General features: G+C 46.0%; 1 protein-coding gene across 2 annotated transcripts; it reads left to right on the top strand.

Moving 5' to 3' along the window:
• Positions 1 to 266: 266 nt before the first annotated feature.
• Lhx8 (LIM homeobox 8) lies at positions 267 to 21,824 on the top strand. 2 transcript variants are annotated; one of them, XM_057793611.1, is made up of 9 exons: positions 267 to 387; positions 2,142 to 2,228; positions 2,431 to 2,592; positions 5,851 to 5,972; positions 8,167 to 8,387; positions 8,844 to 8,947; positions 13,385 to 13,480; positions 17,931 to 18,114; positions 21,158 to 21,824. In XM_057793611.1, the coding sequence occupies exons 1-9, from the start codon at positions 307 to 309 to the stop codon at positions 21,202 to 21,204; spliced, it is 1,104 nt and encodes a 367-aa protein (XP_057649594.1). In that variant the 5' UTR covers positions 267 to 306; the 3' UTR covers positions 21,205 to 21,824. The 2 variants fall into 2 exon arrangements, with proteins under 2 accessions (XP_057649594.1, XP_057649593.1); XM_057793610.1 differs by having other exon boundaries at positions 289 to 387; positions 2,428 to 2,592.
• Positions 21,825 to 23,579: the final 1,755 nt, after the last annotated feature.

Below are 23,579 nucleotides of genomic sequence, written 5' to 3'. Positions count from 1 at the left end.
AGGAAAAGACTTTCCCCCACACCCCCTCCTCCCCGTGAGGTTCCACCCTCTGGAAAACACAACTTCTTTCCCTCTTTTCCTGGAGGGACAGACCTCAGAGTAGCTGAGAGAGAAATCTTAGAACCGTGGGTCCGAGAGGAGTCACGGTCACTGTGGCGGCCTCTTTGGACCGAGGCGCACTTATAACATCGCAGTCCTGCGTGTTAGCTTTCCTTGGCGCTTTTGGCGCGCGGGAGGGGGCACTGCTGACACCCACAGCCTCTGACCCTCTGGAGCTGGTATGTGATAAGCAACGCCTGCGGGGCCATGTATTGGAAGAGCGATCAGATGTTTGTGTGTAAACTGGAGGGAAAGGACGTGCCGGAGCTGGCGGTTCCCCGCGAGAAGGTGAGCGAGCCGACGCCTGGCAGGATGCGTTGAACAGCGGTTTCCTTAAGGAAAGAGAGTTGTCAGGCTCCTAGCAGAGGTTCGGAAAACCACCTGTCACTGTCTCTTCTCCAGACCTGACAATTTTTTTTATTACGTAGCAGCGTTAGGTAGTAATCACTGCGTCCCCACCCCGTGGGCTCACTTAACCTGAGGCATGGGCACTCTAATTTGGGAGACGAAGCCTGGAGCCTAAGGTGCTCTAGGGGCCATGTGAGTTCTGTTTTTATTCTATTTAACTTGCTGTTCGAGGCGGCCTGGGACAGCGGTGGGGTGGGGGTCCAGGCTGCAGTCGGGTGAGCGCTGGCTCTTGCCTCGGATCAGGCGCCTGTGGGGTCTCGGGACCTTAAGCGACAGACTGAGGACTTGGATTCTTCAGAGTCCGTCTGCTCCTAGGAAGGGCCGTAAAACGATTTCATTGGAAATACCCAAGGGGCAAATCTCGCAGCAGGAGGCGAGTCTAACGCGGGAATCCGGAAGGCAAGACCCTGGGTGGCTCGCATTTTCCGGCTCCCAGACGGGGACCTGGGCAGGACGCGGGTGGGGCACTGTTGGCTTCGTATTTGCGTGGAAGGTGACCGGTAGAATTTCTGCCTGGATGCTTTGTATCCGCGCGAGGACGCGGCCCGGGAGCAGTTGCACTCGGGAGACCCCACGTGCAGCCGCCGGCTCACCTGGGGCTGTCAGAGGACAGAGAAGGAGACAAAGAGACGGGAACGCGGTGGGTGTGAGCCATGGAATCCGCGGACCCACCAGCCGGCAGCTAGACTTCTCAGAGAGATTGCGTTCGTTTGTAGAACAAAACTGAAAGTGCAGCCAGTGCTTGGGGACACTCGAGCGACGCGCCTGTGTGCTCTAAAATATACTGACCCGTGTTGGGTGAGGGATTTTTTTTAATTTAATGGGACAAATTAAATTCAGCTGGATATTTCCATTATTCGACCCGCTTTTTGCACTGGTTAAAGATAATCCTTTAGTAGCTAAAATGTTGACTTACTGGGCGCTAAGTGGCAATTCACACCTTAAAGAAACCAGTGTAAATCGCTTACCGTTCTAATTGCTTTAAGTTTACCAAAGAGCTGCTGGCTCCGTTTAATCTGAAGCATTTTCATTCAAATTGTCGGAACAAACACCAGGCTTCTTAAATCCCACTGTAATTAGCTTTCAAGTATCCGATTAAACCTCTTCACCTTTCGGTCTATCCTATTCAAAAAGCCCCCCTTTAAAAAAATATATGTGTGTCTTGCTCTTTTAATTGAGGTTATTAAAGAAATCAAGTTTTTCTCCCCACCCCCTCCTCAGTCATCTTTTCTTCTCTCTCACTCCACCTCCCCCCCGCCCCGCGCCCCCTTTAGCCGGGTGTTTCCCCCACTCCCGGGTGATTGACGTCTAGAAAGCAATCGCTTTGTGCGCAGAGGCCGGTTATTAGCTGGGTACCCCCGGCGGGGGGCGGGGAGCCGGCGTGCCGGGGTGAGCGCGGGGCCCGAGCCCGGAACCGCGGCCCCGCAGTCCTCGAGTCGCCCGCTGGCGGCGGCGGCCCAGGGAGGCTGCGCGCTGGCCCGCCAGCTGCGCCCGGGCTCAGGTGCCCGCGGCTGCACGCGCCGCCCTCGTGCGGGGCCTTCAAGAGTTCGGCTGGGCCGAGGCTGCGGGGCGCGGCGTGCACGCCGCCGGCTCCTGACCCGTGTCTCCCCGCCTTCTCCGCTCTCGCGGCGCAGTGCCCGGGGCTCATGTCGGAGGAGTGCGGGCGGCCTGCAGCCCTGGCGGCGGGGAGGACACGCAAAGGCGCCGGGGAAGAAGGACTGGTGAGTGGGGCGACGGCCTACGGGGACCCCCCAGTTCCTTGAGCAGGGCAGGGCGCGGGGCTGCGGGACTCTAGGGGTTTGCAGCTCTGGGTACCCCAGGGAGCGGATTGGGAGAGACGACAGCCCGTGGGGCGCCCCCCGTGGGTAGGTGGGACGTGGAAGGGAGGAGGGGTCTGCGGCCAGTGCTCTGCTGTTCCAGCAGGTGAACCCCGAGGGAGCCGGGGACGAGGACTCCTGCTCCTCCTCGGCCCCGCTTTCTCCGTCGTCCTCGCCCCAGTCCATGGCCTCGGGCTCCGTCTGCCCTCCAGGCAAGTGTGTGTGCAGCAGCTGCGGCCTGGAGATTGTGGACAAATACCTCCTCAAGGTAGGACTCGGGGGCAGGCGAGCCCCAGAGGGGCCCTGGGAAAAGGGCCCTACCCCGTGTCAGCCGAGGCTCCGTAGACCTTCTGAGCAAAATAGTCCTCTCTAGGGCCCACAGCGAGGAGGGGAAAGTGCGACAAGGGACCGTAGGGTTTACTTGTGAAACTGTATTAATGAAGGTTCCCCAGGTGTGAGCGGAGAGCTTGAGGAAGTGCCACCCAGGCTGAAACAGCTGCCAGTTGTTAGGGCTTTTGTTTGTTTACCAAACCTAGACCTTCACTTATTTGAAAACCCTGTACTCTCCAAACTGGTCCCTCCTCTCCAATACGTCCACGTCGCTGTCTTCCTAGAATAGCACAGCCCAGGTCGTCGGTATGTCAACCCATTCAGCTCGACTCTTTCTATAACTACAAACACTGTAAACTGACTAAAAGACCTTCTGTTTGGACTGTTATTATCACCGCGGTCTCGCGTTTATTTACAGGAACCTGGAACCTTCCCAAAGCAAAAGTTCGTATAAGGCTTTAGAAGCCATTCTGGAACTTCCCAGATCTTGCTAAGCACAATGGTTCTGCCAGTGCTGGGGGTGTTTGTGGGGGTGCAAAACCAAACAGATGTAAAGTTAGGCGCACACACTAGGAGCATCGGTTCAAGTGCTTCACAAGGTGGTTTCAGAGTTGACTGTCTTACTTAATTAAGTTTAACTTTTAAAATCTTGTGCGCGGGGGTGGGATGGTTTTGGAGTTGGTATTCTCTCAAGTTGCCATTGCAGGCAGGGTCTTGGTCCTAAGTGTCTTCATCTGATCGCATTGGGTTTCAATCGCTTTTTAAAAATCCGCTATGTAAAATAATGTTTCCTTCTATACCAAATTAGTTGCAAACCAGTTCACTTTCCGTCCTCCTCCCCAAACTTCAGCTTTCAGAAGGATTAATTATGGAGAGTAAAAGTTCAAAAACTAAATTAGTGGGTTTAAGTTGACGACAACATTCAAAAGTTGCATTCTGGGTGGACTTGGACTATTACTCTGGAACCCAGAGCACGCACCAAAAGAGGCTTGGATAAGAAAGCATTCTTAAATGTTGTGAACTGATTCTTGAAGCTGACAGACTAACCTGGCTTTCTCGTTAAATCTGCATTTTTAAAAACCCCAATTCCAATTTGCTACCTGGAAAACTGAATATCACAAAACCATCCACTGAGACAAAATTTGCTTCTTGTTTTGAACAAGGTTCTCAGTAGCAGAGTCTTGAACGTTTCTGAAATGAACTTGAGAAAACTTTAACACTTCTTGGCAGAGAAGATGTAGAAAGAGTTACACAGTAAAATCTGAAATTCTGCAGACTCTAGCATTCATCTTGTATAATTTTATATATTGCTTATGCTTGTCTCCATAATATATAAAAATTATATCTAAATGGGCTATGCAAAGTTTTCTTTTGTAATTGGACAGGAGTCCAACTAGGAAGGTTTTCTACATACAACCATAGTCTATTAGGCTTTATAAATTAATTGCATTTTGATACCACAGCATCATTTAGAAGTTCTAAAGTCTCAGCATCCTCACCCCCGGTGGAAGCGCTAACTCCTTACTCCAACTTTGAATCTAAACTTCTCACTGGTAAAAAGTATTTGATCCAGTGCAGATCTATCCTTTGAGGCTATGGGAAAACACCATCCTGTGGGACAGGCTCCTGGCGTCAGACGGAGGGGTCAGCAGGAGTTACCTGCAGCTGTGGCCCCTCCTGTCACCCTGGAGTGGTCCTAGCCTGGTGTTGAGCCCTGTTGGATGTGTGCTAGTTCAGGGATAGTTTCCAGAAGGCTTTCCAGAATCCTTCCCAACCTCCTTTACTCCCTGGCAAAGACAGAATGTTAAGGAGCTTTCTTTTGTTTTTCAAAAGAAACCCTGAGAAAAGGTGTCAAAGCCAGGCAAGACGTCTGGCTTTTGTAGAGAGTTAGAGACCAGGGCTCTGTTTTAAAGCCTTGCCTTAGAGAACAAAACAAAAGCATGGGTGTGACTGCAGTGAGGCCCCAAGCAGTGACTGGGAACAACTGGAGGGAAACCGTGAGGAAAATGCATTTCCACTTCCAGGACGTCTTCGTTTTAATCCAATTAACTATGCTTTTTTAATATAGTAAATACTACATAGTTCTTCTGAAGAAAGACCCAGACCCAAACTTTAATTTCCATCAGAAATAAAACACTGCTTTGGGAAGAGGCTCATAACTCAATAGAAAGCCCTTCAAAGCCCTTTGTTTCCTTCAAAGTGTCTTGTGTATCTCCGTCCTATCAGAGCTAAACACTCTGACCGGGAGTTACAAAGCATAAACCCAGTTAGTCCCAATGTCTGCAGGCCAGCACAGCCCAGTTCACATCTCCTTTGGTGGTTAAAGTTCAGTGCTGGGGGGGGTGGGGCAGTGACAGCTTCAGGTAGCTGCAATGATGGTTTGTTTCCTGAATTGATGATATTCCCTGTTCCTCTGTCAGTCTAAAGTGCCTGCTCTATTAACTGCAGTCCTGCCTCACTCAGTATAATTGAACACTGGGCACATATATGGAGTGTATATTGACGTACAAATGAGCATATTTTCTGGGGCTTATGATCCAGATCCCTTTCTTGCTCCAGAAGATAGATCCTTCCATAGGTTCCCAACACCCTCCGTCTAGGCACTTTGCCCTCTGTAGCTAAGAAGCAAGCACAGCGTCGTCAAGCTCCTACCTTAGCGATTCTGGTGTGTAAGTCAGGAAGTGGACGGCTTGCTCTCTCTACTAGGGTATTTTACCAGGCATTTTCTGCCTTTGTCATTCCTATCGATGGTACACAGTTGACAACTGTTTGGCCAAAAGGTACATCAAAAGGTTTGTATCCTGACTCCCATAACTGCCAGGTTTCGTTGTAGAAAAGGTTAGAGCAAAGATGAACACAGAGTCTGTGCATATGACTTCAGAATAAATGTTTTCTCTGTGTTCATCGAGGTTTGGTCAAGGAGGGAGGAAAGGAGAAAATGAATATTAAAGAAAACATGAACGTTTCAAAGGAATAAAACAAATTTGAAATGTGCCCTATAGGAGTCTGGTTTCTTGTTGGAGTCTATGTCTATAAAATGATATAGCCAGATGCCCGTCTGTCGGTGGTGCTGGTTGGGTGCAGGAAACCTGAGCCTGTGTTCCAAGGCTAGCCTTTCTTTTCCTGCCCACACGTCAGTGACTGGGGGCCCTGAAGGTGGTGTGGACTGCCTGCTCACCCTCATTTCCCCTTGCAGGTAAATGACCTGTGTTGGCATGTCCGCTGTCTCTCCTGCAGCGTCTGCAGAACCTCCCTGGGAAGGCACACAAGCTGTTATATTAAAGACAAAGACATTTTCTGTAAACTCGATTACTTCAGGTATATCGCTATTTTCATTTTAACAAATGCCTCAAGAAGTTATTTTAAAAGACCTCTGTAACAGGACTTTTTGCATAAGTTTGATTACTCAAAACCAATTACGATGATATATTTCAAAATATTTTTTTTTCTGAAATCGAATCTTGCTATGTAGCTTAGGCTGGCCTTGAACTCACACTCCAGTGTTGCCTCTCAAGTGCCAAGATTAGAGGCTTTAAGCACCATGCTCAACGTCTCAAAATTTGGGAAAGGGGTAATAATTTGTATTAAAACTAAATTAGTATTTGGGTTTTTTTTTTTTTTTTTTTGGAATGGGCTACATAAAACTTCATTTTGGGTCATATTCCCATCCTAAGGATGAAAGGTTGGGGTATTCAAAACAGGGAATTTTGGGATCTGCAGTTAGGGATGAAATAAATACATGATGGTAGCAGGATTCCTTGTTTGAAGTCAGTGGTAAAGTAAAATAGAAACATTATGGGTAATTGCTCCCCGGTAATAAACCTCCAAGACACTAGGCGTTTAGATAACAAACTATTCCACTGTCATGAATACAACAAACGGAATTGTTCTGCCCAGAGGTCTTGCTTTTATTTTTTATTTTTGGCCTTGTTCTTTGACTTTGGCTTATGAGATTGTATTTGTGCAGGATATTAAGTGTGGCCTTTCTCTCTCTGATCTCTCCATGGCTGTGTAACTGTTAGGTGCCTTCCAGGACATACTTCTTTGTGGAGAGTTGTCTAAAACTTACAAGCCTTACTTTAAATGTGGTCATATCGCTTCATTTGCATTCCTAAATAAGAAAAAGCTCATTGCAAAATTCTGCACAGCAAAGTTGGTAACACTTAGTACAGTGCCAACACCAATTCAAAAGTTTTTACAGTGACTTTATTGATGGAGTTGGATATAGTACAAAGGTTATAGAACATGGTCATATTAGAGTCTATTTTGTACAATGAAGTGATTTCATAATTGCTAAAAAATGTATGCTTCTCCCCAGAATTATGCCATTTCTTTTTTCTTTTCTTTTATTTTCCTTCAGTTTTTCTAGACAGGGTTTCTCTGTGTAGTCCTGGAACTCATTCTGTATAACAGACTGTTTTCAGACTCACAAAGATCCACCTGCCTCTGACTCCCAAGTGCCCGGATTAAAGGTGTATACCACCACTGCTTTGCCAGAATTGTGTCAATTAATTCATCGGCATTTCAAATTTCCATATGTTAATCACCCTTTGAAATTGTTGAATTTTTTTTTTTTTTAAAAAAAGGATCTATTAAAATCTCTTTAGGATTTTGTGTGTGTATATGTTCTGAAGTTCATTTTTAGAATTCTATGCTCCGATTAAATTGGCAATACTTTTAAAGATGGGTCCCTGGCTGGATAGACAAAGGCAGATGTGCTAACCTTGTCTACTAGGGACTGATGGGAGACAGAGGAAGGCATCTAATCACTATGACAGGGAGGGGAAAATTCCCTTTGCCTCTGGTATCTTTCTGAGAATGCCTACAGATCTTTCTGGAAGTTTTAGAGACTACTTCCACTCTCTGTGGCTGACAGTGCGGCATTTGTCATGGCTGGAATGCTGCACCCCCCCCCCCACCGCCCTTCAGGGTGTAGAATCTAGATTCTGTGCATTCTCTGATAACTTCTAATTTAAATCTGTTTGCATTCACTGGTCCCCCTGTCATCTCAACTGGGATATGTGCTTGTTTCTGGCGCTGGAGACTGAGCCCAGTGTTGTGTGATCTCTGTACATACTCCATCGTGAGCTCCACCCGTCCCCTCAGCTAGATTTTAGTTGACCAGTGTTTCGATGTTGAGTTAGTGTAGTTTTGCCCTTTGCGGTTCTCAACCCTGAGTGTATATGTGTGACTGAGCATGAGTATCTGGAATCTCTAGGTAACATATAAACGCCTTAACACATGACACAATAAAAGGACTATTCAGAGTCCTCCTCTCAATTATTTTAATAGAAAACTCGCCTTCCTCACCATTCCCGATTGAGGCAGTTTTTGTTTTCAAAACAGATTTGGATTGTGACCCTGTCTCAACAGCTTCCTACACTGAGAAAATTAATGCCTGTTTCACTTTCCCCATACTCAAATACTTACACCCCTCCAAAGAGCGTGATGATGGGTCAGTGTACGGTTGCCGGACGCCCACCTCACCATGCCTCCTCCCTGTGTGCTGCAGACGCTATGGGACACGCTGCTCCCGCTGTGGGAGGCACATCCACTCTACTGACTGGGTCCGCAGGGCCAAGGGCAACGTGTATCACTTGGCCTGCTTTGCCTGCTTTTCTTGCAAGAGGCAACTGTCCACTGGAGAGGAGTTCGCCTTGGTGGAAGAGAAAGTTCTTTGCAGGATGCATTTCGACTGTATGCTGGATAATTTAAAAAGAGAAGTGGAGAACGGTAGGTGGGGCTTCCAGACACCTTTGAGTCTGTAGGACGGTGGGCGAAGAGATGAAAATGGGTGGTGGGGTGTTATTTTATAAAAGAGGTCATGGTCATGAAGTCCACCGTGGTGCCAGAAAGAGCTCCATCTGTTGCTTTGCGGGCAAGTGGTGGCCTCTGTGAGTCCCTCACTGTACTGTACGTTGTGGCAGGAGCCTGAGTTTGGGTTTAGCTTTATTGCTATGTATTTGCCTTCCTAATGTGGACCTGTGATATATGAGTTTGGGGTAGAGTGTACAAGGCTATAAATAGACCATCTCTTACGGTCTATTTGCAACACGTTTTTAAAACTTTACAAATTCAAAAGATGCACATGGCCCCGCAAGAAGTCACAGCGTGTCAGGGAACTGTCGCTGTGCAGACGTGTGGACCCATCTGAGTTACCAACGGGGTGGTTTGTTTCTTAAACTGCAGGTAACGGGATTAGTGTGGAAGGAGCCCTGCTCACAGAACAAGATGTCAATCATCCAAAGCCAGCCAAAAGAGCCCGGACCAGCTTCACAGCCGATCAACTCCAGGTAGACATGACAATACAGTTGTGGTTTCTCAAACTCTTCCCCACAAAAGAAAACAGGCTTCAAAGCAAAATCAAAAGCGATCTCCATGCGGCCCAAGAATATTGTTTGCTGAAAGGTTGTCTTATACTCCCTAAAAGATCCAGCTTGATGAGACTGGAAATACACTTACTGCCCTAAAAGGTTACGTGCTACAGAGTCCAGTCATGGTAGCTTTGTGTCCTTAGGGTTTCTTTGGTATCGACATTAGGACATCGTGTTGTTCCTGAGAGCATCTATTTAAGGCAGACGTTTTATTACCTGTAATGACAACAGAAGACTCAGCTGAAAGAGATGGCACCCAAGGCTGTGGGGCTCCAATGTGCTGTCATTTCAGTAAATCATGTGAGTTGTTTAATCTACAGATTTGTAGGGAGGAACAGAACCTACCCAACAGAGACGAGACTCAAATGGTTGATCCGGTCGTGAAGGGTGGAGGCAGTGACTCCATTGTCCCTGCTGAGGCTGACTCTGCCCCTTGAAAATAGATGGAATCGTTATCACAGTTGTATTGGATGTATTGTCTCATTTGTGCAGACTCTCAAGAAAATAGTCCTTGCTTTATATTTAAGTCTACATATGATTCTTTCTGGAATTTTTCCGGATAGTTGTATTTTCTAAGAGATCAGTGTGGCCGAGGTATTTGTTTTGTGTTAAGATAAACGGCATTTCCTGCACCTTTTCCGCAGGTTACTGGGTGTGATGCATATGATACCATCTTCAGGTCAGGACTGCAGAAATTGTATCTTGTTAGCAAAAGAAAGAGAAGGCACTTCTAGTAGTCAGAGACTGGCCAGCAGTGCACACTTCTACACTAGAAGGACTTCAAGAGTGGTGTCTTAAAGAATGACTAGAGGGGTAACCTGGACATGGCCAGCATTCTGAAAGGATTTGGCAAATGGACCAAATGCTGTGTATTAAAATCTAGAACCAAACCCTGCACATAGATAATCGCTTGCTACTTAGGAGACATGAAGTCCATGACCTGTAATTAATATGTGAAAAATAATACGGTTGAGAAACTTGCCGTCGTGTGAGGTTGTTGCTCGGATGCTCCTTGGGGTGTTGGAGAAAGTCACGCACATGCAGTTGCTGATGTGAACTCTTGTCCAGGCTTTGCAAAACACCCAGTCTGCAGAGACGGGCCAGGTTAGACGGCATCTCAGTAGACGCGTATCGGATCTGAAAGTGGTCGCTCCGTGAGGGGGTGGCTGGAACTTTGACAATTACAGGCTTCATAACTTGGATGTGAAAATTCCTTACTAAAATTGTAACTGTAGAGCTTCAAAGCCACAGCAGGTAGCTGTGCAATCTCTGGTGAGAAGATAATTACAGGAAAAAAAAGATAAGGTGGGATCTTTGTGGGTGTTTTTGCCGGCCAAGTCCTATGGCAGGCATCATACTTACATCGTCAACTCCTCAGCCAATCCCACAGGTTCTCAGTGTAGTTGGCCTCCTCGAGGGGCACAGGAACCACCCGCAAAGGTAACTGACTGCTCAGGGGATGGCAGAGGAGAGAGAGGTTCAGACAGACTCGTCCAGCCTCTGTGCTTTTCATGTGGTTTTGCCTCCCAGGAGACCATGTTCTCCACCAGAACCCAGCAATACAGAAAGGAAAAATCCTGAAGCTTGCAGACAGGCTTATAATTACAATTTACAATGTTCACAAAATACTTAAACCATGCATTGCTACATAAGAACGTGACCTGCATCATTAGCAAAAAAAAAGAAAGAAAAAAAAAGATCAGAGTCGGGTTCTGCAGAGCATGGCCTCATGGATTCAGCATTCCATAGTATTGATCCTGTACCCGAGATGGTCAGGATAAATGAGGCACAGTCCTCAGTTGCTCTAAAGAACAAGAAAGCTGGGGCAGCCACAGATTTAAAAGAAAAACAATCCCCCCCAAATCATTTACTTTTACCATATTATCTGATAAACCAGGTACTATATTCACGTTATCAAACTCCCACATTTTTGGGAAAACTAAATGTATTCAAATATTGACTTCAAGAAAATAATAATAATAATAAAATCACCATGACCACTGAGTCGAGCCTGCCCATGAGGTGCTTGCTTTGGAGAGGTGTGTTAGCACAGGGCAACTAAATCCTGAAATCCCATCTCAGAATCGCACAGAGGCTTCCAATTCAGAGGGTGTGTCTACAGATGTATCTCAACGTGGTCCCATTGATAAAAAGGGCACTCAAATTCCTGCTTGTGCCATGGTTGGCTCACAATAGCCAGCAATGTCGACATTGAACACACCAAGATTGGCTCCTACACTGATCTGTTTTCAGATCACATTGCGCAGACGCGAGTACACATACTCTGGACTTCTGGTAGACCTCTTGGTGTTAAAGTGCTGCCTCTGCAGGTCTTTGCCATGATCATCCCAGAAGGACTTGCGAGGTTCAGGAGCTTTGACATCTGCAGAATAGGGAAACCAAGTAGAAACCCAAAGGGCCTTTTCTCCTTTTTTTTTCTGTTTTTCTTTTTATGTGAGACTGAACACTAGCACTAACTAAAGGAAAAACAGTGAGTACAACATTTTCTTTAGAATATTCTAGTTCTAATTGGCCAGGGTAGACTTAAGTTCCATTTTTTGATGAATTGTCTTTGCTAAATGTACATTGGTTCTATTATTTATTCCTAGAGGGATTTTGCTCCTATTTAAACCAGAATATCAATAATGAATTTAGAAGCAAATTCCCAAATACTAGTTCAGCTTTGTCTTTGTGATAAATTAAAGATGTATTTATTTTTTTTTAAAGATTTATTATGTATACAACATTCCTTCCATGTATGCTTGCATGCCAGAAGAGGGCACCGGATCTCATTATAGATGGCTGTGAGCCACCATGTGGTTGCTGGGAATTGAACTCAGGACCTCTGCAAGAGCAGTCAGTGCTCTTAACCTCTGAGCCATCTCTCCAGCCCCAAGATGTATTTAATTTGCTTGCCATTTTGTCTTTGGGTTGTCATGCTTAGGTCACGCCAACACACGCACAGCTATAGAAAAGCAGTCCTTCGGGTACGGAAGGGAAGAGTGAAGGGAAGGAGACTGCAGACGCTTACTCCATTTTGCCACTTTTTCAATAAGAAAAAAGCTAAGCTCCCTTACCAATGAGTATATTGATGCAATATTGGATGGGACACAAGGAGTCTGACACTTGATCCTAGAAGAGTTGGTGGCCAGGGGTATCTTTGCAGCCTCAGGATATTTCTAACCTACACTGGGCTTTTATCCATCTCTCCATTCCCTCATATTGTTAAGGGTCCTTTAGTCACCAACTCTGAAGTGCACACCTCTGTGGCAGGCAGAGAGTGTAGCACCCCCCTGGGGAGAACATTTTTTCCCCTGATCCCCTGGGCTCCCACTTTTTTGAAGCAATCTGTTGGGCTACATTTCAACATTTGAAGATGCAGAGAGAGAGACAGAGAGACAGAGACAGAGAGAGGGGAAAGGGGGGAGAGAAATGGGGCAGAGAAGTCAGGAACAGGCAGAGACTGCAGTTCACCTGCCTAGGGAGGGCTAGTAGGTGGGACAGAGGGTGTTTATCTGTTCACTTCCCAGGTCCACAGATAAGCACAGCCTATTAAACGCCTCTATTCTTTATATCTTCATCTCGCACTCCCCGCACTGACTGACTTTGGGTAACAAATTCAAATGTATTGCTTGATTCTCAGGAGTCTTCATCTCCTCCTTCCTTACTTTTGATTACAGGCGATTATTGGCATTTTTGTATTTTTTCTTCTAGGAACTTTAAATCACACCCCAAACACTGTCATACGTGAATGTATACATGTCATAGCTCTTCCATGGTGAGATCAGCAGAAAGTCACAGATAAATCTCTGGGCTCTGCTAAGGTTTCTCGTGTGGACTAATGGATGTGTCTCCTCTTAAGATCTCAGAGGTGGCTTCATGTGGAGCGAATGCCCCTCCACACATAACAGTGGCGTGACCACAGTGCCGGAACATCCATGTCCACAGCAGGGCATCAGCCAAAGCTGTTAGAGGCCCTGACGCTGTTCAGACCCACCAGAGGCCAGAGGCAAATGCTGCATGGTTTGTATTTTGAGCTTCCAGTGCAGAGCTACTTATCAGAATGAGAAGCCGAGTGCAAGAGACTTGTCTTCTGTGTATTTTATCTGTGAGTTCTGAGACTGGGTGGGGTAGGTCACATCTCTAATGGCATGGTTGAGAGGCAGCGTTCCATCCTGCAGTGGTTTAATTTTTATAAAGCAAGCCGCTCTTTCATTTGCTCTCAGCTGCGCTGACCCTCAGGAATTAACTACACATCACATTGTCATTGTGTGTCTTATCTCTTTCATCATAAAACACCAAAGATCAGGCTGATAATGGTTTTCTCCCAACGTTTGTTTTTAAAAACAATCACAGGTTATGCAAGCACAGTTTGCTCAGGACAACAACCCAGATGCACAGACCCTCCAGAAGTTGGCAGAGAGAACGGGCTTAAGCAGGCGAGTCATACAGGTGAGATCATACACATACATCAAGAAAGACAAGAAATTCTGCACCTGACTCTGGGTGTGGATGCTGCTCTTTTGTGACAAAACCTCAGAATGCCAGATACCTCTTCGGGTCTTCCTCACTGAACCTATTTTGTAAAAGTGTGTGTGACAAAGGCTTTCCTGGGAAGACACAGCACACAAGTCTGCTCACCACAGATCAAAGTGTGGGAACACCCATGTCCAGTGTGGTGAACCGGTGAGCTTTATTGGGTTTCCTTACCTGGGCAGAAATGACTTAAAGATGGCTGCATCACCAAGGTGCATCCCAGCAGGGTGACAGCTCACAGAACTGGGAACCTAGAGCTTACTGTACAGCCCAGGGCCAGCTCAGCTGGTTAAAGAGCATCCTTTCCTCGTGCCTCGGGTTGGTCTAAACCTCTTTCAGCAGCTCAGCAGGATGCTTTCTGCTTTTTCCAGGCAGCATCTGGTCTCTGTTATGCTCAGCTTTTATTGTCTATTCTGGCAGGGAGGGGCCTAGTGAATCTGGTCAAATTCAGGGACTTCCTGAAGCTATTTTGAGTTGTTTACCTTCCTGCTCAAGGAGCTTCCTAAGGGATGGAATGTTTCAATTGCAGAGGAAATTGTTAAAGGACAGCCTGACTTTGGCTTTCCTGGACAGGGCTACCATTTGTCAATGATGCTGTTCATCGTTATTCAGATAGCTCTGAGATCCTTGGGTTGAGCAATGCTGCTGCTCCAAGCCAAACCTGGTTCTGAGCCCTCCCTTCCCCGCTCCTTCCCCTCCCCATCTCACTCCACCCCCTCTTTCTGCCCAACCCTCTGTAGGATGATAGTGGCCTTTACTAAAGATTCAGGGAGAAGGGGTGACATGAGCAAGGCTAGGGAAGAGAGAGCTGTAGCCAGACATGCTATATCATAGAATTCATGTATGGAAAGTCTGGGAAATTGTTGGAGTTGCCCCCTTTGTGAAAGGAAGCCATGATAGATGATTTAGAAAAAGGTCAAACTGACAAAACATGGGGAGAAGTGGAGCCAGGATTTTGAGTCTGGTGACCAGGAAACTAGAGGGAGGTTTTTGTTTTTGTTTGTTCTTGTTTTTAAGAGACTTGACTGCAGTGTGGGCCTATAAATTCCAGAAACATTTTTACTAATTGCATAATAGTGGCAGCTACTGACTGCTAGCAAGTCAAGAAAGCAGCCCAGAGAGACTGCACCAGAGAATTAGAAGTTCAGGTTTTTCTTGGAAGGGTGCCTGGGAACAGGGAAGTCAGAAGAAAGCTCCTTGGCTGTTGGGAGGGGGATGCAGTCACCTTTACCTGTGCTAGTGTTGGTGGTGACCTGCTGTGTGAACAGTATTTACAGCAATGAACAGGTGTCAAGCCAAGGCGCTAGTCCCTTGAAATCGGGTTGATCCTTTACAATCTCCGAGTGAGTATAAGGAACAGAGGAGGTTCCTGAGGGGGAGGACAGAGTGGCAGAGGTTGTCTAGATGGAGGGAGCCTGGCAGCACCCTGACTGGAGAAGCAGCAGAGGGTCTGAAGAAGTTACCTCATCAAAGAGGTAACTGCCTGAGCAGAGGTGTGGTGTAGAGAGGCTAGGGACATGGGACTTCATTTAAAGGAATTGTTGAGTTGTTGGGTTTTTTTGTTCGTTTTTGTTTGTTTGTTTTTAAAAAAATGAATGGCACTAATAATAACCAACAAAAACTGTATTTGACCTGGGGTCACGGTTTCCTTTTTGGTACACATGTGTTGCATGGAGTTGATCCTTAGGAGCTTATTCTCTGGGAAGCAGGAAGTGTTTGCTATGAGGCAGCTTCTCTCTGAAGACAGGGCTTCCAGCAGCTCCTGGTGACTGTGATGTGTGATGTGTGATGTGTTGAGGCTCCCTAAGGAGTCGGGTTCCATATCTTCTGCACTGGTCACATGCTCAGAATACTAACTTTATTTTTTTTTACAAAAGCACTAACAAGAGGTCAGTTCAAAAGGAGTGCTTAAAAGATCTAGAAGTCTTATAGTGTTAAAGGCAATGAGTATGAGGCAGACATGACAAGGGGTGGGGGGGCTTCTTCAGATATCTGTGCATAGCAATCCTGGGAAGGATGGATGGAAAGGAGTGATTGACTTCATCACAAACTTTCTTCGTGACAGGCTGTGTGTATGGTGTGGATGCTACTGAAGGCAGTGACGTTTCCTTGTGGCTAGTTTGGACTCCATGGCATGGAGGATACCTCCTAATTTCAGACTTCATTGTACAGTGGAGGCCAGAAGTTCAGATTTGTAATCACTATGAGTCTAGTGAAGGAGACGGCATGGTCTTCCCAGTGCGGTTCTTATTATCGAAGGATAACGACCCAAGAGAGGCGTCTGCCAGGCTGTTCCAGGCTTTATTTAGGTCACCATGTGCAAGTCAGATTGCCCTGCAGCATCAGCACAGAAATCTCATATTGTCGGATTGGAACATTTAGTATGTGTAGCTTGAACGTTGGCTGTTCTTGACATGATGGCAGGTGATGCCTGGTGTCACAGGTGTGACTCCTGGTGTCACAGGTGGCATATGGCCCCCTCAGCAGTGGGGAACGTTGTGTCTTCTCAGAGTGACGGCATGTGCCATTACAGTGCCGGTGGATGGACCTGGCACTGGAGAATTTGGGTGTGGTCTCCAGAGAACAAGAGAGGACGCTGTGACCTCGCCCAGTTTTTCCTTGGTGTATACCCAAGTCTCCACTGAGGAACCTTCCCTGCGCTTTCTCCAGTCACCTGCTCAGGCCATACATCTATGATAAGTTTGGCTCCCTTAGTTTGAGTTGATGGCTGCATAGCCCTGGGGGATTGAGCCCTAAGGGGCAGGGTATATCTTTGAAAGCTGGCCAGCTTTTATCCCCTTATAAGATCTTTGCACCTTCTCTCTCTTCTCTCATGCCATGAAGCTCCACTTGGTGGCCCTGGACATAGCTAATATTGCTGACCCTTCCCTGGCCTGGACCTTCTAGATGTCAAAATGCTTATTCTAACCTCCTTGAATTTTTTTTTTTTTTTAGCACTTTCTTTTCTCATTTTTCCAGTGACACAGTTTGTTTGGAATGTGGTGACCAAATGTGTGTGTGTGTGTGTGTGTATGTGTGTGTGCGTGTGTGTGCGCACGCGTGCATGTTAGGCAGGCATTCCACAATTGAGCTATACCTCAGCCTGTGACACTGTGTGTTGAAGTTGCCTTTCATGGCAGAGTCTGCACACGTGCCGATTAGCTTCCAAGTGTGTTCTGGCAGTCAGGCCTTGGGTCCCCAGATCTGGATTTAAGCCTCATCCGTCTGGAACTGCTTCTCCTCTGCTACAGAACAGACAGCAGAATGGTCGGCACTTTGCTTTTTGTGAGGTCTTACAAGATGGATGTGTTTGTAGCTCATTCTGCTTTAAATACGACTAGTTTGTTCTTATTATAGACTTGACCTTAGCATGCTTCTCAGGAAACAATCTAGGTATTCACTGAGAGAGTGGACGCAGCAGGTTAAATGTGACTGGGATGGCTCAATCAAGAATCTTGGAGAAAGCTGTGAGTTCCCAGTAGGGATTTTTCCTAATGTGAACAAGCTTTGAAATGCGTCCAGCAGGTGTCTAAGAATATAACCATACTTTCTTTTTAAGTTCTGATTGAAAGAACTTTCCTGTTTTCTGTTTTTTCCAAACGTGAATAGTAAAACTGGAGATACTTTCCCAGAATTCTCAAGGCTTCACCTGTTTTTAAAAGGTGCTAAAAAAATAAATAAATAAATAAAAAATAAAAACCATAGACTAGACCGTTAAGTAAATCCCCATAGACTATTAGCTTAGGAAAAAAGACTATTGTTATAATACTTGAACTAAAATGTTTCTCCAGTCAGTGGACATTTTAAATCTTTTTAAACTTTTTTTTAACTTATTCATTTTATATGCATTGGTGTTTTTACCTTCATATATGTCTGTGTGAGGATGTTGGATCCTGTGGAACTGGAGTCACAGACAGTTGTGAGCTGCCATGTGGGTGCTGAAATCAAACCCTGGTCCTCTGGAAGAGCAGCCAGTGCTCTTAACTGCTGAGCCATCTCTCCAGCCCCTAACATTTTAAAATTTTTTGAGGCAGGATCTTGTATAGCCCAGACTGGCCCCTAGGTTGCCATGTAGGCAAAGAGGCAGGATCTTGTATAGCCCAGACTTGCCTGTAGCTTGTATCGAAAAATGACCTTGAATTCAGGATCTATCTGCCATCTCCTTCCAAGTGCTGGGATTACAGGCATGCATCACTCACTGCACTGGGTTTCTGTGGTGTGTGGGTAGAAACCAGAGCCTCAGAAGAGCCTCCCTGCTCCATCTGCAGACTTTGGGAAGGTTTGTTTCTGGGGTGTGTGGTGATGACTTGGGCCACGGATCAGAAGCCAGTGCATGACCTCACGGCCTCCTCCTTCTCCCCGTCAGGTATGGTTCCAGAACTGCAGAGCCCGCCACAAGAAACACGTCAGTCCAAATCACTCCTCCTCCGCCCCAGTCACAGCGGTGCCCCCATCCAGGCTGTCTCCACCCATGCTGGAAGAAATGGCATATTCTGCCTACGTGCCCCAGGATGGGACGATGCTGACCGCGCTGCATACTTACATGGATGGTAGGTAGCGCAGCGCCCCGCAGCTGGTAATGTCTAAGATGGGATTGCTGAATCTCGGTCACGGCTTTGAGAGATTACCTCAGCAATGGCCGAGAAACTTTATAGGGTACAGCAGACAGCAAAGCCATCCTCCTGTTAGCGTGGTGCTCTGTGGTTGAGCGGCAGAGAACAATGAGGACTTGGTACTTGGTTTTTACTGGCAACAGTTTTTGTTTCTTTTCTTCTTTTTCTCTAAATTTCCTTTGTTTTTATTTTATATGTATGGGTGTTGTCTGTGTACCCTATGTGTAAAGTAACCTGAGAGGGGTTGTGAACTCCCATGTGGGTGCTGGGAATTGAACTTCTGTCCTCTGGAAGAGCAGCCAGTGCTTTTAGCTGTGGATCCGTCTCTCCAGCCCCCCTTGTTTTGTTTCAGATACCTATTTAAATACTTTAATTGTCTGTGGTCAGAGAAGGTAATTGACTCATATCTCTGTACTGGAGGTTTTTTTCTTCTACTTTTTTTTTATTGAAGTAAGTCATACATGTAGAAAGCACACTTAAGTGCTGGGCTTGGCTTGCCTCTGAGCGTCCTCTGTAAATGGCACCTGATCGAGGTGTAGCAGAGGTTTGTTTGCTTCTGCAGAGTGGATCTTGAGATATGATCAGAAGTCATATCTTAATTTTTCTTTTTAAAACTTTTTTACATATGTATATATAATATATAATATACATGTGTGTATTATGTATATATACATATGTGTATATATGTGTGTGTGTGTATGGTGCACATGTGTGTGCTGCCATGGCACACATGTAGAGGTCAGAGGGCAATTTTCAGGAGTCAGTTACACGCTTTTATCCCCGAGGGTCCTAGGGATTGAACTGGTTGTCAGGCTTCCTGGGAACTGACCCAGGCAGTGCGATCTTGAATCTCTCTCTTCTGCTTCCGCGGAGTGCGAGAGTCATCCGTGTTGCTAACTTACTGTACAGCATTCGACTCACGTCTATTTTATGGCCGATAGCCTTTCGTGTTCCGGTCTGGGTATTTTAGGAACAGGTTGCTGTGGGTTCAGACTGCCAGCTGATATATACGTGGGTTGTGTGTGATGCTCTGCAGTCAGACCGGCTTGCAGCACGTGAGTGCTACAGGTGCTTCTGTGGCCGCCAGCACCGAGCATGCTGTCCCCGCTTCATCCTGGCCGGTCTGGTGACAGTGTAGTCCCATCTCATTATGTTTATCAGCATCTTCTCATGGCTGACAGGATGCCCTCCCCCTTGGGCATCTCTTTACCCCGTGAAGACCTGTGTCTGTATTTGGCTACTGGCCTGATGGTGTCTCTTCAAATCTGATCTTTCACATAAGATCTACACATAAAGCCTTTCGATAAGTGCAAGTGTTGAAAATATCTTCTACTTAGAGGCTTTACTAAGTGGTTTGGTGTCTTGCTAAGTGAACCTCTTGGTGTCCTTTAAAAATTATTTAGCTGATTGTGGTGGCAAAATCTTAATCCCATCTTTAAGGAAGAGGTAGAGACAGGTGACTCTCTTGTGTCTGAGGTGAGCCTGGTCTACATAGTGTTCTGGGCCAGCCAGAGTTACATAGTAAGACCCTGTCACAAAATTTATTTTGAGTCAGTGATGATTTCTTACATTGTAACACTCTGGCCTTCCGATTTTTAGTGCTTTCCTTCCAAGTCATCTTTTAGGGCACAAATTCTCTGCATATATAAACGCATAAACCCCATCCATTGGCTTCTCACTCGGTTGCTGACACTCAGTGGAGGACCCTCATCTCTGTTGCTCTCTGCCTGCTTGGCACTTGTTTCCTGACTTGAGCAGTTGCATTGCCCATGCTCACACAAACGCTCATGTTTGATGGATCCGGCATCTGTGCCCTTTCTGCATCTTCTCTGATGTTTCCCCTCTGTCTTTAGCTGAGCCGGCTCTTACTATCTGCCAGCCCCTCCCCCCTCCGAAAACCCCAAAACAAACAAAAAGACCAGAAACAGAAACCAAAACCCTAAACCCACTTCATTTCAGATTTGGGGTAAGAAATAAATAATTTGGGGTTCTGGATGATACCTTTTCATCAGAGACAACTGTTTCCTGTGGTATGAATCTGGGCTACAGGAAATCACCTCAAGTCCCGTTAGTTCTTCGGAGGTCAGTCCAGTTCCGTCTCACTATTCCTTGACTTTGGAATCCCAAGTGAGGGCCTGTGTTTGTTTCCCCACTGCCCTGCCGAAGTCTAATTTCTAAACAAGCTGCTCAGAGTCTCAGCCCGGCGGCAAACATTCCTCATGTGTTAAATTTGTCAGTATCTTTGCTACCAAGAAACCCATTTTCTTTTTTTCCTCTCTGGGTCTGGACTTCAAAACTTCCTACTACGTGGGTGTCTTTTTAAATGTCCTCCTAGCACGTGATCCAGTCACTGTCCAGCTCTCCCAGTGCTCTGGGCGGGGTGGGGGGGGGGGTTGAAGTCCTTGCCGAAAGCAGAATCTTAAATTTTGGTAAAAAAAACAAACAGCCCATAATACCACTGTGCCATTTAGTTACGCTGCTGTTGGAACCGTGTGTGTTCTGTGAGAGACTACAGTACTAGCTGAGACAAACATGTTTAGATGCTAGCTGAACATGGGGGTTCTTACATGTAACCCCAGTACCCAGAGACTAAGGCCAAGGAAGGAAAACCTTGAGTTGCAGTTCAGGGAGAATGCAACTGACTGCTCCTAAGGAGAACTTGGGTATGCCCCTCCCTGAACACCTGCACACAAAGGCAACATTTGCCCCGGGAGCTCTCTCTCTGTAGGAGCTACACACCATAGCTTTCTCAGTGCAGGGTGACGTATGGTAAATGGAAGAGAGTTGGAGCATGTCTCTATGCCCAAAGCTTATCTCCTTGCTAAAGACGAGTCAATGGGCCGCTGCTTATATCTGATGCCAGATACCACATAGAACTAATGCCCATATCTGAGACAGTGATGAAGACACCTTGCCTTTGTTTAAATCATGATCGGTCACCCTAAAGAACTGATGCCCACGTCTCTTTTCTGTTTTGTAGCTCACCAGCAACTCCTGGACTCCAGCCCTTGTTACCCCATACAATGACCCAGCTGCCAATAAGTCATACCTAATTCCTTTTTTCAGGGATAGAAATGATTGAGGATATAAACTTGTTGTTTATTATGTATAAAATACCATTGAAAAGATATTAATGTTAATTTTTTTATTTAACATTCAAAACATTTCAAACATCCTTTCGCTGCCCAGGTATGTATCTGTAGTTGGCCTGCAAGACACTTTTATTCTTCATTTTGTTTTTTTTGTAAAACTTATGTTTACAAGAAGAAAACAAGTCAAAACATTTTTTTGTGTGTTGTCTGGAAATAGTTGGCTCTAGCGTGTATCTGTTAATTTATTTGTTATCAAAAGAGCACTTTGCCTAAAAGACTGGACTGACAATGTGCAAAATGTTTACAGCCCTTTGTGGAACTGTAGTTTCTCATGAGTTTGTACCTGTAAGTTATTGTCATAAATATTATCTGTATTTTTTTGTTATATACAACTTTATACCTTGAAGCTTGTATCTGTGAATTTGCAACTGAAGTTTATTTTGCCAGTGTTTTCGGGATGAGCTGAAGGCGCGTCGGTCGTAGCATGCCTCGCACGCCCACGGCGGTGTCTGCTCTTGGGGAGCCCTAGCTGTAAATAACACTCTAGTTTACGAAGCCACCATCCTAAGTTCATTAAACACTTTCCGCCCTTGTGAAGGCTGTGGCCAGCTTGTCTTCTGTGTGTGGTGTCACCAGTATGTTGCTATTAATCTTTCTTACAAAGCTGTTTTGTTTCGAGCGGTGTCGTGAGTTCCTTTTATTGGGAAAGCCATCTGTAGATGACTGTACTTAACAACAGACAACCCGTATGTGAAAACATCTCACTTGGCCTTTAATTGCTTTTAAACTAGCTAGTCAAATTCATGTGGCCTTAAAGGCAGAATGCTTCTCAGATTGACCGTTGGGGTATCTCACTCTAAACATGAAATCTAGCCATAACATATATTTCTTTGGAGTTTTATTTAAAGAAACTGGGAGTATTGAGTAAAATTTCTAGAACAAGGGCTCTGGGTTGTTTTTGTTTTGTTTGTTTTCCAGGTGACTGCATTGTAGGGGTTCTTAGTTCTAACCCCCAGGACTTTATCCTACGCCTAGGTAATAGATGTTTCTCTCTCAATTACAATTCAGGTCTTTCATGGACCACGTAGGGAAAGAAAGGTAATGAGACTCTCAGCTTAAGTGTTTGCTTAGTGGAGTGGACAGCCGCACATCTGGCTGGGGACTGGAAGTAATAGTGAGGGTATTTGTGATTCCATCTTAGTTATCATAAATGCAACCAGAATGCATCACATGGGCACAAGGAGATAGATGATCTGCCTTGTGCAAGAAGCTGCAAGTCTGAGAAGAAAGAAAAGAGGAACAATTTTCTTTTTCAATCTGCTTCTCTAGTTGGAATCCCTTTGACCAAAGTCCAAATAACGCAGCCAGAAGTCTCTCTATCTGATGATGGGAGATTGACGCTGGTCTCCTTGGGTCTCACTGCCTGATGCGGGCAAGGAGCGGTGATGTCAGCTTTACCTTTCCCAGATGTCCCAGCAAGCTCCTGTGGATCCACCAGGCTCAGCACTGGGCAGGTTGAGAGCCTTCCCCAGCTGCGTGTGATTGACATTCTCAGCCATTAGCCTGGGAGGGGCCCAAGGCAAGGCTTTTCTCTCCACTGCCCTTTCCCTCTGAATCTGAGAGCTTGTAAAGCTCCCAAGATGGATCTTAGAGCTGGAGCCACAGTTCTTCAGCAGACATTCAAAGCCCTGTGAATGGATGAGGTTTGTATTCCCTGCACTAGGGATTATTTATGACAAGAGATGGGTTTGGATTCACAGTAGGAGGGGACAGGAGCCTGTGTCTGCGGCTGCGCTTTTCTGGGAAGACAATCAGAAGTGCTCAGGCTGCCTCACCCAGTGTGAGCTGCGCACAGGACTCACTGGGTTAGAACTGGAGGTAGAGAAGTAGCTTTGGGGGCAGGAGGGAGGGGCAAGATGACAGCTTTCTTCTCAGGCATGAAGAGACCAGAGAAGAGGTGAGATATTCATTTTACCAGTAGGTAGAGCGAACAAGGGTTCTAGAAAGATCTCAGACCCTGCTGGTAGAGACATACAACACAGAGGCAGTTAATGCATTTTAATTCCCTTAAAACCACGAAACTGGGAGGGTAGAACTTTAGCCATGCAAATCAAGCTTCCTACTCAGAAGGGGAAACCGACTCAGCACTCCTGAAGCCATGCTTGTTAGTAGGACAAGGTGCCATTAACAATAGTAATCTTACATTTCACAAATGCCATTCTTAAATCCCATATGATTATAAATTATAAGCACACATAGCTGAGTATCCCATAATAAACACTAAGAGGTAGAATCATGGTTCATACTTTC

This window comes from Chionomys nivalis, chromosome 18 (assembly GCF_950005125.1).
Source record: "Chionomys nivalis chromosome 18, mChiNiv1.1, whole genome shotgun sequence".
Taxonomy (NCBI): Eukaryota; Metazoa; Chordata; class Mammalia; order Rodentia; family Cricetidae; genus Chionomys; species Chionomys nivalis.
The sequence above is the reverse complement of the archived record's forward strand: the minus strand, read 5'-3'. Positions and strand labels throughout refer to the sequence as shown.

What these genes read in the sequence shown, in the direction of transcription:
- Lhx8 (XM_057793610.1), top strand. Translation starts at nt 307, where the DNA reads ATGTATTGGAAGAGCGATCAGATGTTTGTGTGTAAACTGGAGGGAAAG. An exon ending in AAAAAGAGAAGTGGAGAACG is followed by an intron (nt 8,388 to 8,843) that starts GTAGGTGGGGCT and finishes CTTAAACTGCAG; the next exon opens with GTAACGGGATTAGTGTGGAA. An exon ending in TAAGCAGGCGAGTCATACAG is followed by an intron (nt 13,481 to 17,930) that starts GTGAGATCATAC and finishes TCTCCCCGTCAG; the next exon opens with GTATGGTTCCAGAACTGCAG.